The 14,826-nt window shown below is 39.0% G+C and overlaps 1 protein-coding gene across 2 annotated transcripts; it reads left to right on the top strand.

Annotated features, from left to right (window-relative positions):
* Nucleotides 1–1,069: 1,069 nt before the first annotated feature.
* On the top strand, nt 1,070–14,391 carry LOC118332643 (calsenilin-like). 2 transcript variants are annotated; one of them, XM_035668030.1, is made up of 9 exons: nt 1,070–1,325; nt 4,732–4,906; nt 11,064–11,188; nt 11,876–11,945; nt 12,232–12,302; nt 12,634–12,741; nt 12,831–12,935; nt 13,025–13,087; nt 13,188–14,391. In XM_035668030.1, the coding sequence occupies exons 1-9, from the start codon at nt 1,320–1,322 to the stop codon at nt 13,233–13,235; spliced, it is 771 nt and encodes a 256-aa protein (XP_035523923.1). In that variant the 5' UTR covers nt 1,070–1,319; the 3' UTR covers nt 13,236–14,391. The 2 variants fall into 2 exon arrangements, with proteins under 2 accessions (XP_035523923.1, XP_035523924.1); XM_035668031.1 differs by lacking the exons at nt 1,070–1,325; nt 4,732–4,906 and adding an exon at nt 8,990–9,518.
* Nucleotides 14,392–14,826: the final 435 nt, after the last annotated feature.

The raw sequence follows: 14,826 nt of genomic DNA, 5'->3' as shown, positions 1-14,826 counted from the left end.
TGCATATTTTAGTTTTTTGCATCTACATGTGAATACTAGCAAGTCTGGTGCTGATTTTTGGTCCAGTGTTGATTGCTTATCTAGAGTAAAAGGAGACTTTCTCTTACCCAACCCATCTCTCTCTATCTTTCTCTCCCTCCCTCTTGCTCTTTTCTTTTGTCAGATTCCCCAAAACGTCCTTGTGACTTTCATAGAATTTGAGAAGAGGCACTTAAACAGTTTCAGAAGCAATGTCAGAGCATATTTTGGGCACAGGAGGCAGCTTCCTGTGCTCGTATTCATTTACCTTCCAAGTTAATGTGAAACCGTGGATGGGAACAGGTGCACAGTACAAAGTGTGCACGACTAACTGGGATATGATGTCAAATTTCAAAGTCGAATCAAAGGAGTTTTGCTGCATGATGCCACTTTGACACAGTGGTTTTCAGCACATTATAAACCTCCATGCAGCCTGTTTATTCAATGTTGATGGGATGGGTTTTGTAGTTTTCTGTGGTTTGAGAACATATGGCAAGAACAAACCTAAAATTTAGTTAATTTAATTAAAATTGTGAGCAAGAGACCACAATACAGTAAATATTGTATTGATATTTTAAAGCAATGAAATAACTCATATGAGATCTTCTCTTGAAGAGTACATTATGATGTTTCCTCTCATTGTTATTTTGATCCTGCTAATAGTGTTCAACTTTTCTTTTAGAAGAAAGTGACACATCACAGTTTGTCCCTAAAAAACAACAAACGGTGACTTGATAAAAGTGAGAAATAATATTGTACTCTTCCTGTTATTATTAATATTATTATATGTGAGCAGGCTCATACAGAAAGCCAATCTACTCGGGCAGTATGTGTGTGAAACAGAGGAATCCTTTTTAATTTCCTCAGAGAGTCAGACTGTTAGCGCTTGTCTGAGTTTGGACCCATACGCCATCACTGCAAGTTATAATATGTCTGGCACTTCTAATAATATTTGTCACGATGTACGCGCCTCATCCACACCTCGCTCTATAAATTGTTTGCCTCCTTTTCACTTGTTGGGTGCAGCTGGAGCAGAAGTGATGCTCTGTTCAGGATCTCTTTGACTCTTCGGGTTGGGTTGTTAATCTGCTGCTGTTGTGGAGACTTCAGTTTTACGGTGTTTCTCCTCAGATGAGTGTGTGAGCCGCGGACTGTGAGCAGCTCTGCTCCTCCTTCCAATAGCTGTTTTCTCTCTCGTCTCTCTGCGTGCTGCACATCACATAGGGGTCGCTTGAGGAGCGGGAGCGCAGGAGGATTGCAGCGATTTTCTATTGCAGCACAGCAACTCGAAACCAGACGCAATGCAGGTACAACAAATGTTACTATAGCCTATATGCTTGAATATACTTAATGCTGGAACAGACTATATGCAGAGCGATCGATATGTGTATATTCCTGTATGTCCTCTCAGTGTACCTGTGGGGCTGTGCAGCGAACTCACTCTGACTTCAATTATCCACAAGCAGAAAGTCTTAAAACTTAACTAAACATTAATAAGAAAAATCATTTTAGCGAGGCATGCACTGTGGAAGAAGTACTCGGATACTTTGCGTAGTAGTAGTAGTAATACTCGAATGTAGTCACTTCAGATGTATTATCAGCAAAACAAATAAAAAATGCAGAACTGCCCCTTTCAAAGCGTATATGCATTATATTATTATGATATTATTATTTCATTAACATATAAGCAGCATTTTAATGTACAGCATATGTGTGGCTAACTTTATATGCTACTTTATATGCTGTTGGGTTGTTTATTCTATAAAAATGCATTGTATTTTATTTCTTGATCGTATTTTTAGTATTTAATGTAGTATAGAGTAGAATATATCTCATCCAAACACATAATAATTATAAAACAAATACACACACAAGCAGTTAGTAAAACAAATACATAGGCAAGGTCACATTGCACATTACATTACACATCTGGACCTGTAAAGTAACTAAAGCTGTCAAATAATGTAGTGGAGTAAAAAGTACTACAATAGTTCCCTCTGAAATGTAGTAAAGTGGAGGTATAAAGTAACATACAACCTGTGCTTGTTTGTTTTTCACGACCAATAACTTCAGGCCAAACCATCGTAGCTATATGGCAAACAGGAGTAAATAGAGCTGTGCAGGGCTGGAAGAAAGGATGCGAGCATTGAACAGATCTAAAGCAGCAGAAGGGCTGTCATCTCACTGACATTTCCACCATCAGCTGTCTGTCTCTTATAGGCTGGAAAAAAGGAACAATCTTGGCAGATATCAGGCTGTGTCTTTGTTTTAGCACTGTGTGTGTGTGTGTGTGTGTGTGTGTGTTCTCGGAGAGGTAACATATGTGCTGATCAGTGGAGGATGGTCGCCCACGGTGTTCCTGATGACTTGGATGATCACAGAGAGCATCTCCCTACTCGGCACACATGGCTTCAGGTCTTTTAATAATGCAGCGCTTTGGATGTTAAGACCCAAATCCCCTTCTCTTCAAACCTTTTAGTTTCCTCAACATGAACTCACAGAAATTCTGAATGGGTCACAAATGATTTAATATGATTGATATTTTACAATTTGCTCAATATGTTATAGGATTAACTCTAAGACACGCCAGAAGTGAGAGACACTTGTGCCTTCGGTCATGGATATTTAGTCTCATTGATGCATACAGTGTGATTGCCTGTGTGTGTGTGTGTGTGTGTGTGTGTGTGAACAGTATGTGTTTGTTTGTTCGTGTGGCTTTTGTATGATCCATCAAGTATCATTCTTATTGTTTTACTCGTAGTCATCACTCACCTCAACATGGCAGCCAACTCTGATCTTTTATTGATGCAGTTTTAAGGAGTGTGAATTATTGAGCGACACTCTTGATGCTCTGTATGCTTTGGCATCCCTTCATATTCAAATAGGGGATCAAGGGGACAGAAGAACCTATACTGATATTAGTCCTGTTCTCTACAATCTCTTTACATTCTACATTACATTCGCAACAACCTCTCAAAGAAAGCTGTTTTATTTATACAGCACTTTATCCTGAGGAACTAAAAGACTTGGCAGAGACAAAGAAAAAGGAGACAAGGCCTTAAGAAAACTGCCTCTAAAGAACCAAACACCAAAAGGAAGGAAGAAGCCAAATCTAAACCTAGAAGAAAAGCTTCAAAAAGCATCACAGTTATCATGCTATCATTCTACACTGGCTGTGCTATTTAAAGGCACTCACTCAGATATGTAATGCTTAATTATCACTAAAATATTAATCTGAATATACACTGAATGTGCATCTGGTGTGAGATGAGAAGATGTTATGTGATGGTGCAAATAACTGGAAACAAGAGAGCTTGCATGTCCCTATTCGCAAGTGCTCAGGTTACAAGATTATTAGATTTTTTTCTCGCTCGCCTTTCCGGGAACTAATCACATTTAAAACTTCTTTAATATCTCTTAATCTGTATAACATATAAAAGACCACCATTTACAGAGCTTTGTATCTCTTCCAAACTGCAGTGTTAAAATAACCTTAACATAAATGTATGTAGTTGCAAGGAGCCTTGCAACCACATAAAGATAGATCATTCTTTGTAACAGTACATTTTAATATCAAATGAACAGCATTTGAGTATTGAGGTATTGATTACTGACGTATCGATCTGGATGTCACAAGAGCCTTTTCACTGTGAAAGAAGATCCAGCTTGCCAGTGCCAAAACCTACTGTCATGACATACCACTGTATGATTAAAAACCAATATAAATATATAACTTGTTCCTCCTAAAAAGCAGTTATAGGAAGTTATGAATTTAAATGGGTTTAAATTGGGTTCTGTGGGAATCACTTCCTCAGCAGACATGTAATATGTCTTAGAGAGTGTGAAGGACCTTCTGCTGTCTGTAACTTTCATCCTATACCAGACAGTGGATGATAGCTTGTAAACCTTGTTTGTAGGCTTGAGAGACCCATTGGCCTAAAGGACTTTAGAGGCATTTTCTTCTTTTATTAGACAGAGTGCAGCAGAGGGCTGGCAGGAGGGAGAGAGAGTTTAACAAAGGGCCCAGCTGAACTTAAATCCAGGGACATGCATTTGCAATTACATGTTCAGCATCATAAACCCCGAGAGTCACCAGGGAAGTTTCTGAGTAATTCTGCATGTGCGGTTCGAAGCTACCAAGGCTACCAACAACAAGAACAATAGACAGGCAGCCATGCTAACATGCTCACTCTGACAAAACTAACATGGTGATGCTATGAATGCATAAACTATAAACAAGAACATCATCATTCGGATTCATCATCTGGGCACCATGAATATGAATATCTGTACCAGATGTCATGGAGATCTATCAAATCCATGTTGAGATAGTTCACTCTGGACCAAAGTCTTGGCCCGGCCATCATCAAACCAACATTGCCATCCATAGAGCCATGCCCCTACACAATGCACACAACACTCAAAACAAACAGACAAAGGTGGGTGAGGAACCAAAGGCTCTTAGCTAAGTTTGGACACACAATATTATTAACTTAATTAATAACTATTGCCCATCTGGTGAGCAAAATTGTCTGTTATAATATGGGAGAAATGACACCTGGTTGTGTGTCTCCTTTTCCAAGCAGGAGTGCTTGATTTCTTCTCGCTTCCTGCAGGTGTGGTCAGGTGAATTAGCTGGTTGAACTTAATAGAGAAGCACCATAAGGTCTGTCTCCTGTCTGTAAAGAGCTTTTCTTTTTCTGTCTTCCTCAGGCGAATGAGAAGGCAGTGGATGGTGGCCTGCTGCCTGATGCCAATGGGATGGATCCAAACCAGGGTGGACAGACGGAGGGCTCCAAGTGGCAGAAACCAAGGCTCACGCGTAAATCTCTGATGAAGTGCTGTCTCGTCAAGTGGATTATCGCCAGTACCACGCAACAAGGGCCAGGTACAGGCACATAGAGACGCACCAGCAGGCTCACACCCTAAACAACAACTCAGTAAATTGAATGTCTGCACGATTGTCTGTGACAGCAGGAGGTGGGGAAGCAGAGGGAGATACAGTAGGAGGGCAGGCCTTCCATCTCTTGCACTACAGAATACATGAATTTTAAAGCATCACCCCCCACCCCATATACAGGACACATCTACTATATGTTCTTACCCTGCTTTCCCTCTATTCAGTGTTTACCTCAGAGGCTTCTTTCTTCACAAAATGCCACTTCTTTTCAGCAGCTAATCAGTCAATGAATGAACCGCTGCCACTCTTACCTCTGATTCTGCTTCACAGAATTAAGTTTGATCCACTACATCAATCTATCATCACCATCCAGTGCTCGCCCTCCCTCTCTTTTAGAGAGAGAGAGAGAGAGAGCTGTTTGTTGCCCAAAAACAACAGGATTTCATTTTAAGGCCTCGTTTCAATCCATGATTACAGTTTATGATGGGATTAATCAACCAGAAAATATACATACATACATACATACATACATACATACATACATACACAGCTTTGGAGTTCCTTTCATCATGTTTAATTTAAGAAGAAATGGCACATTCTTCAGATGAAGATCACAGTGTCTTCCACTGACTGCCCCTACATGCCCCCATTTTCTTGGTTTCTATAAATTATTGACATTGCCCCTCTGTGCGGGCAGACAGCGCAGACAGTCAGCTATGTGCATGCACTTGACGGGCAGGACAGACGTTCATTCCTGCACTCCGTCCAAGCAGCATCACACAAAATAATACCCTTACTTCGACTAATGTGGAAACAATCTCTTTGAATTGTTAGATTATTTCCCCCATTGATACAAAAGCCAGAGTAACAAACATAGTGATGAGCAGACAAAATCTCTCCTCCGCGGTTTCCAGAAATTACTTGCTGTTGTCATCCAGACTCATTTTGCTGACTTCTCTCTCTGCCAACAGACAGATGGCCATGTGCATTGGACAGGACATTGATGGAAACAGTCACAGATCAAATGCTCTGATGGCTGACAAATGATCACTTTGAAGTATTTTGCCTGTAAAAACAGTTATATTACGCAATTTAGATATAACAATGTATGTGATGTCTAATGTGGACATGAGCAAGGAAAAGGTCTCAATCTTTTATTTATAAGGCCTTGAAGTAAATCTACAGTAGGATTGAAGTGAATCACAAAAGAAAATGTGTTAGCATCATTATTCTCACTTACTGTTATTTTTATCCATCGGGACTGTTAGTTGCGTATTAAAATGGAAATAACTGTTGAGGTTTAACCATTTGATAGGTTTAATTTCTCCCTCACTTTATAACAACTTGATTGCCATCTGCTGGTCTGTAGACGTTAAAGCAACTGAAAGTCTCCTGCACTGCTGTCTCTGTACAGTAGATGGTGGTCTGCACTCACTCTCATACAGACATAGCTCATGCAGAACAACCTAAAAAAATGCTACTTCAGAGGCATGCTCCCACAGAAACAAATATTCATAACATTTAATGCTGGAAAAAAACATGATGCAATACATAACATGATTTATATGTAAGTGAGAATAACACAATGACAAACATATTTTTGACATCACACAGCAGACATCCTCAGAGGATGTTACACTTTTATAACATCTGAAAACAATGTTTTTTAGATGTTTGTTTGGCTGTAATTACTGTACATTGTTGTACAACAGATACCGCTTCCTGCCTTATGAGTTTTTCCACCTCATACTGTGTATGAAGTTGCAGGTTTGTTACACTAGACATCAGAAAACTCACTGGTAAACTGTTAAAATACTGTGTTAAATAACTCATCCAGAAATGTCACACAAGTAAAGCTCAGCATATTATGTATTTTTTGTAGTTCTTTTGTTTTGTTGCTACATTTGAGCTGTTATCTGATTTGATGTTAGTAAAGGAAACAAGGAAGCTGATGTGTGAATCGACTACTTAGTGTCGGTTAAGCCCAACGATTATATTATATTAATTATATTTAAGAGGTCAAACTGTACAATGAATTACCATTGTGGCTGCGGTTGCTGCGCATTCTTCCCATTGATAACTGTATAAGAGAGGAAGCTAACCGTCATATGATATTATAGAGTGAGAACATCTGTGCTTTCTGTCAAATCGTATCAGCTGTTAAAAGAAGATATGTGAATAACCAACAGATGAATGAAATATGGAAATCAAAATTACATCCAGAATGGCTGCCCATTTAAAAACCTGTATCTTTGACAATCAGATTCAGAGTCTGATGATGCACAATGCAAGATGTGTGTATGAAGCCTTTCCAGTGCCAGTTTCTTGCCAAGAAACAATAGGCCTAAACCGGATGGAATCACTAAATGTGTGCGCTAAGAAAAAGGGCTGAGAGGGAGCAAAGTTAAGGGTGTTTAATTGTGTGACGAGAACTTGTGTGATAGTTTTTTAGTTGATTGATGGCCTCAGGCTCTGAGCTGTAATGTTGCTCTCACTGCAGTCATTAAAACCTGATGGTGAGACTGATGGCTGCACTGTCTGCAGTCTGCATGCTTAGGCCACCTCACTCTTGTCTGTATTTAATAGAAGAACAGGGATAGTTCAGCACTTAAGGTAATAGTATAATACTGCATTATTTTTATGGCAGGAGAGTTCCCACATGAGCTCATGCATCTTGCATGTTGATGTAATGGCTGAGTGTCTTTCTGTCAGGTGATGTAGGATTAACCAACACGTCAAAAATACTGCACAAACCACTAACCAGTTGCAACATTTTATTAGACAACCCATCACTGACAATGGCAATGTTGCAAACACAAAAGATCCTAATGCTATAGTAATACACTTTATTTATTGCAGTGGGTTTACAAAGTGCTTTACAGGGTAAAAACAACAAGAATCTTGAAAGAACACTAAGAATCATAGCACCATCAGTAAACAATACATAGAATAAGTGATAATGTAAAAAACAATTAGAGTTGTTTTTAAAAGTAAGAAGGATACAAGTAAGAAGGATCACAAGACTAATAAAAGTGTCTTTTAAGAAGAGACTGAAATAAAGTGATCCTGATCTCCACTGGAAGGTCGTTCCACCTTCGGGATCAATGACGAGGAGTTGTGAGGTTAGAGATGTAACCTCATTTCACACTCATTTCGGGCTTTAAAAGTGATAATTAAAATTTAAGAAACCCACTCTAAAACTAAGTGCAAAGATGAAGGGATTTGTGGGAAATGTAGGTACAGAATAACACCACTCTTGAGGCACCCTGCAGCCATAGAATTGAAATTCTTTGGAGAGGCACTATCCCAGTTCATTAGTTATTTCAGTAGATGTTTAACATTAAGGACAAGTCAATTTACATAACCCCTCCCCGGCTATCCAAATGCATTTCTGGCCCGCTTTCTTTAAGACCAATATTTTACCTCTCAACAATTGATTTCCTCTCCACCCCGCTTTCCTACTTAAACCGAGTCCATTATGTTGTGCAGAGTCATCAGTTGTGAACTACATTCTTCTTTACTCCCATCATCCTCCAGCACAGCACAATCATACAAAGACTCACTCACATCTTGTCAACAACAACTTGTAAACAAGTCTTTCTGGACCACCGATACTCTCAGATGTACGTTATGTGAAGCATTTTACAGAATTGACCTCTGAGTTGCGCCATAAACAAAGCACCAGTTTTTACGATCGCAACAGTCACAATGTTTTTCAGTTTTGAGTAAGAATCCTCTTGAGTTATTGACCGTGTGTATCACTGAACGACCCAGTAGACACGAGCAGCGCCACACAGGGCAGGGCCGGGCTCCTTCTTTCTAAGTGCTGTTCATATCCCTGCCATCAGCAAATGTGGATCAATGCTTGGTTTTACAGCTTTACATCCTTGACATGACTGAGCAAATAAAGATTGCGTGGACTGTCAATCAGAGACTATTAGTAAAGAAATTCCCTCAGTAACCCCCCACCACCACCACCACGCACCACACACCACGCGACAGCTCAGGACAGAGTAAGAGGAGATGGAGTGAGTAGGGGTGGAGCCCCTGAGTTGATGGAGTTGTGGGAGAGATCCTAAAATGAACTCAGGACATGGTCGAATGCCGGCGAGCTGTAACAGAGATGGATCATTTGCGAGCGGAGATAGCTTTGGATAATTTGGGGGGATTAAGCTTCTATGAATTCGATATTTCTTTGCAAGAGCACATGATGGACTTTGAACCTTTTAACTTAAAGGAGGATGCTCTGCAGTCAATCTGTTTTTCTTCCTGGTCAGTGGTTTAAGTCAGGGGTTTCATTTAAGTGAACGTAATAGCTGATGCCTGTACAAAAACACTGATAAAAGGAGGTCGCAGGAGGAGTAAAGAGACTGGTAACAGATGATGTTTGTTAGGATACAAGCTGAGAAGATCCAGTATCTGTTTTACAAAAGCGTTCGTTAATTTAGGTTTTTTTAAAGGGGCTTTTGCACAGGCGGTATCTAATGCAAGGCAACAATGGGACTGGATGGCATGGAAATAATTGCCGTTGCTGTTGTCATTGGACTGTTTGTTGTTGTGCTCAAACAGTTCGGGATTTGGGAGCCTTTGTCACTGGAAGGTAAGACATAAAGTTTTAAGACGTTAAATTGGGATGTTTGTGTGTTAAAAGCATTGGAACAACAATCTTGTCAAACTTTCTTGTTATTCTGTTGACTGTAATAGTAGTTTGAAAATGATGAGTAACTGCAGTCGCAAAAAACTGCTGTAAAATATTAAAGGATTGCTTCACATTTTTTATAGTCTTTTTAAAACAGTTGGAAACAATATAAATCATCATAGAAATAATTTCTGATGGCTGTAATTGTCCTCCTGTTCATACTAGCAGTGAACAACAAACAAAAACTCTTTAATTCTACATTAATGTTTTTAAAATGTGAATCTATTCTTTAATTGTGTCCTCACTGTAAATGTTGGTTGCTTAAATATCAAGCTAGGCCTCAATATTTTAACGCTTCTGTGACTTTCTTCTTTCCTTCTTATTTCTTCATCACCTTTCCTCAATGTCTTCTTTTTCAACTTCTTCTTTTTCAACTTCAATTTGTGTTTTGTTCTTGTAAAGATGGTGAGTACCTCCTGTAGTGTTCCTCAATCTGTGCATTATTATTTAGTTTTATTATTGTTTCATCCCAGCCATCTCCGTTAATCTCGTCCCCTTATTTTTTTATTGAGCTGGCTGAACTTGAACAGTTTTGTCCCTTACTCCCATTGGCTGATATAATAACCCTTTTTATCTGCGGACACAGACTTGTCAAACACAGGTGTTACTATTAAGATGAATTATGGCTGCATTGGTTTTAGGTGGGATGAAATGGAGACTTGATCAATGTTAATAAGTGACACCTGTGATTTTATGTCAAGTGAATGGCTGTGTCTAAAATCACTCCTTATTTGCAAGTGTCAGTTGCAATGTGAAGTTTATGCTCTTTAGTGAGCTCAAAAATGTCCACAATGGAGTAAAAAGAAGTATCATGTATGTGACACTACACCTGTCAGTCACGGGACACAAATGGTAGTGAAATCTCAATTTATTACTTATTATAGACTAAATTATTGTGTGTTTATCATGGAGGGAATGAGTGAAAGAGGGAGTTATTTCAGACGGAGCCAACGTGTCCACAATTAGAGATCTTTTTTCCTTAACAAACTGCTCTTACCCAGTTGTTATCCTATACCTGCATATTTCCTCTTACCACACTATTTCTGCAAGCTACAAGTTCCCTTTACTCGTAAACATTTCTATCAAAAAATTCTCTACTGTAGATCTTTTCCTCTGATTCATCTTCTTTTGCCATTTTTTTATCCGATACATACTCTTATCCCCTTTTATCTCCCACCCATTTCCTTGTCTCACCTTTCCTTCTTAAACCTCTCCATTTTTGGTTTAAAATTTGTATTTTGTTTGTAAAGATGGTGAGCATTTTTATTTACGTGCAGTAATTTTAATTTTTTGTGCCTCCCATCTATTTTGATTTTATAGTATTTTCAACTTCCTCCTACCCTTTCATTTTTCTTTCTTTCTTGTCTTACCTGTATTTCCTCCCTCCTTTATTCCTCCCCCTCTTTCCCACTCCACCCCCTTGTTTTCTCTGTTTCCCTCTGACAGACAGCTGTGACAGCGACCTGGAACTCTCCATGGTGCGTCACCAACCTGAGGGCCTCGACCAGCTCCAAGCCCAGACACAGTTCACCAGGAAGGAGCTTCAGTCTCTTTACAGAGGCTTCAAAAATGTATGAAAACAATCAGCACAGTCATCAGATTCACTTCCCAACTGGTTTTGATTTAAGAGGATGAGCTTTTAGTTTTGCAAATGTCATGATATCATAGACATGACTGCACAGCTTTGACAAGGACCAGATTTTGATGACTAGAGCATCTCCAAAACTGCAGCTNNGTCTGCAGTGGTCAGTACCTATCCGAAGAGGTCCAAGGAAGGAAAAGGAACCAGAGACAGGCTCATGAGTGGCCAAGGCTCACTGATGCACATGGGGAGTGAGACTGGCTCGTGTGGTTCGATCCAACAGATGAGCTACTGTAGCTCAAACTGCTGAAAAAGTTAATGCTGGTTCTGATAGAAAGGTGTATGATTTGTGATTGGTGTATATGATTGCTGAATCTCTCTCTCTAAAACTACGGGCAATAATCCGCTGCTATAACAGCCTCAACTCTTCTGTCTTCTGTGAAGGGTTACCACAAGATTATTTGTAATATCAACATGACAAATCTGAATGATCCAAGATGGCAGCATGCTATTCCCGAGCTGAAACTGACTGACTGACAGTGGGGCAGCTACAGAAAGTGCAGTTGAAGTCAATTTTAAACAATGTTCTTCAAAAGTTGACATTTTAAATGCTTGAGGCAGAACCAAAATCTAATCGGTTTATGATAACGTAACACAAATGTTTCTCTTTCGACAGGAATGTCCCAGTGGGCTTGTGGATGAGGAAACTTTTAAGACTATTTACTCACAGTTCTTCCCTCAAGGAGGTACAGTATGTAAATAATGCAAACAGGTATTGCATAAGCATGAAAAATGAATGCCCTCTATTATTTATTTTTAAATCTAGTAGCAAACAGTTAAAACTGTCTGAACAATGAGAATCAAGGTGGTTAATATTCATCAAAACTAATATTTTACTTAATCTTCAGTTAAACCTAAATAACAGCTTGTGTGAAGTGAAAGAAAATATCAAGAAATGTATTTGTGTATTGTAATTATAAAAGGCCATTTGCTGTTCATCTTCAACCCTGAATATTCATTTTGTGTTCTCAGATGCAACCACGTATGCACATTTCTTGTTCAACGCATTTGATATGGACAGAAGTGGCTCCATCCGGTTTGAGGTGAGTTGGAACTGCATGTTTGTTTTTTTGTTTTTGTTTTTGTACTTTGAAGTACGTACAATAGACCTTTTTCACAGCAGCCTTTTTGACATTGAAGAGTAGGTTTAAGACAGGTGTTACTAATGATCGTAATCAAGGCTCCATTCCATTTAGTGTAGCAGAGCTTTCCCAGTGACCCAGCATGCGCAGTAGCAGCACACCAACCTTAATTAGTATCATTGGTAACACCTGTGTTTACCCTACTACTTCATGTCAGAATGGCTGCTGTGAAAAAGGTCTATGATTTTTGTTTAATGAAAGCTAATAATTAAACTTCCTCTTGGTTTTACAGGACTTTGTGATAGGGTTGTCTGTGTTGCTCAGAGGCTCCGTTACAGAGAAACTGCGATGGGCGTTCAACCTGTATGACATCAACAAAGACGGATATGTTACTAAAGAGGTACAATCAACTAACAAAATCTCATTTATGTGAAAACAGAGCAAAATCTGCTGTAGATGTGATGTGTATGTCTGTCTGGTCTTCTGCAGGAAATGATGGCAATAATGACCTCCATTTATGACATGATGGGTAGGTATACCTCACCCAGCGTTCGAGACGATTCCCCCTTTGAGCATGTGGAGAGATTCTTCCAGGTATGTTATCTCTGCAACCACTAAACCACACAGCCTGATCCTTGACATCTAAATATTATCACATCCTTTACATGTCTGACATTTTTCAGAAAATGGATCGGAACAGGGATGGAGTAGTGACTATTGATGAATTCATAGAAACCTGCCAAAAGGTAATCACACTGACAACGTTTTACCATACGTAAAATACCACAGTACATGCAGCTTTGTGCTAAAACAGCAACTTTTGCGTCTGTTTTCTTTTCTCAATAGGATGAAAATATAATGGCTTCTATGCAGCTCTTTGAGAATGTCATCTAGTCTCTGTAGAGGTACATGGATCAGTACTGCTGCATAGTGCACAGCTGCAAGCTTCCAGGCCTGAAATAACTTCAATCATCCTGAAAGGGAAAACTGGGTCATGCAACACATTTGACACATTTGAATACAAACTGGCAAACACTTTAATTTTTACTGTAAAGCTGTGCTATGCAGAGAAATGTGCAGAGCTCACCAAATCACACAAAGAAGAAATGTTTCTTTGCATGACAGTTTTAATTTTGCACATGTGAAAAACTTCATCATTGCCAGATGAGCATGAGTGCTTGCCCAACAGTTAAAAGCATGTGATGCAAACAACATTGAACACATCTAGGTTTTATTGTTGACCACTTTGAAACTTGGGCAAATGAGAGACTTTGTTACTGTATCATACTGTAAAGAAAATAATTATGTTTCTAAGTTCTTCAAGTTTTTGTGTAAACGTGATACCCAGTCATTGTCATGTTGACCTAAAACCTGCTGAAATATATAAACCTTCACGTCTGAAGTAAAAGTATAACATGTTATAACATTTATTTCTGCGTGCAGTCGTTATCTTGTTTTTGTACCAGTGTACAGCACAGTGTACAGCTATCAAAGATCACACAAGGCTGTGATCTCTGATAGCAATGGGACATCAGCATGCAACTGCTTATTATGTGGCTAATTCCATGTGTTCAGCCATTGTAAAAGTGATTTTGAACAGGCAATTTTCCAAATCTGACCTTAAGAGGGTCTTCTGCATGACACAAAGCAAAAATTCATAGATTTCACCCGAAGCAATTTCCCCATATTTTGAGCCTTTTGACCAGCAGTCTGTTTTTGGAACAATGATCTTTCTTGTTCTAACTTTTTTGTTGTGTGATATTTAATACAGGAAGCTTGTGTGTTCAAGTGTTCAGTTATAGTTAACTTACTCTACTTTTGTTCTGCATGATGAATATATCTCTTTATAAGCAAAAGAATGTTCCTCTGTATGAAATATCTTAAACATCGTGATGCACATAGAGTAACACAGCGTGTTTGTTTTCATCAAAGGAACAATGACACTGAAGAGATGTTCAGAAACTGGGGAGAGTTCAGTGGTAGTCAATAAGGAAGAAAACCTTTCTAACCAACCAGAACCTAATTAATATTTACTGTTTCTTGGTGTTTGTACATATAATGGTGAAAATATAAATATAATATAAAATTTAACATAAAAGCAACAGTGCTAAAAAATATATTATTCTGTGTTAAAGTGTGTTAGGAGGATGTATTGGCAGAAATGGAATATAATAAGTATGTTTTCATTTGAGTATGAACCTTCCGTGGAGTCTGCCAGGTTGAACTGACATGTTTCTACAGTAGCCCAGAACGAACAAACTAAACACTGGCTCTAGATAGGACCCTTCGCCTTTTTTGTGAGTTTCGCAGCCACCATTTCTTCTCCGTTCTCATTTCCATGTTCTCAAATACAGATGTGAGCGGCGTTCAGTTAGTTGCAATCTGCAATTCACCAGTTAGATGCTGCCACTAAATCCTACACACTGCTCCTTTAAGGATTCACTGTCTTATAATAGTAACTCTTCTTCTTGTGCTTTGACTGTCT

This window comes from Morone saxatilis, unplaced genomic scaffold (assembly GCF_004916995.1).
Source record: "Morone saxatilis isolate NCDOM2014 unplaced genomic scaffold, NCSU_SB_2.0 Contig21, whole genome shotgun sequence".
NCBI classification, from domain to species: domain Eukaryota; kingdom Metazoa; phylum Chordata; class Actinopteri; family Moronidae; genus Morone; species Morone saxatilis.
Note: the sequence above shows the minus strand (reverse complement) of the source record. Positions and strands in the feature narration are given on the sequence as shown.

What these genes read in the sequence shown, in the direction of transcription:
- LOC118332643 (XM_035668030.1), top strand. An exon ending in TTTACAGAGGCTTCAAAAAT is followed by an intron (nt 11,189 to 11,875) that starts GTATGAAAACAA and finishes CTCTTTCGACAG; the next exon opens with GAATGTCCCAGTGGGCTTGT. An exon ending in GTGGCTCCATCCGGTTTGAG is followed by an intron (nt 12,303 to 12,633) that starts GTGAGTTGGAAC and finishes TTGGTTTTACAG; the next exon opens with GACTTTGTGATAGGGTTGTC.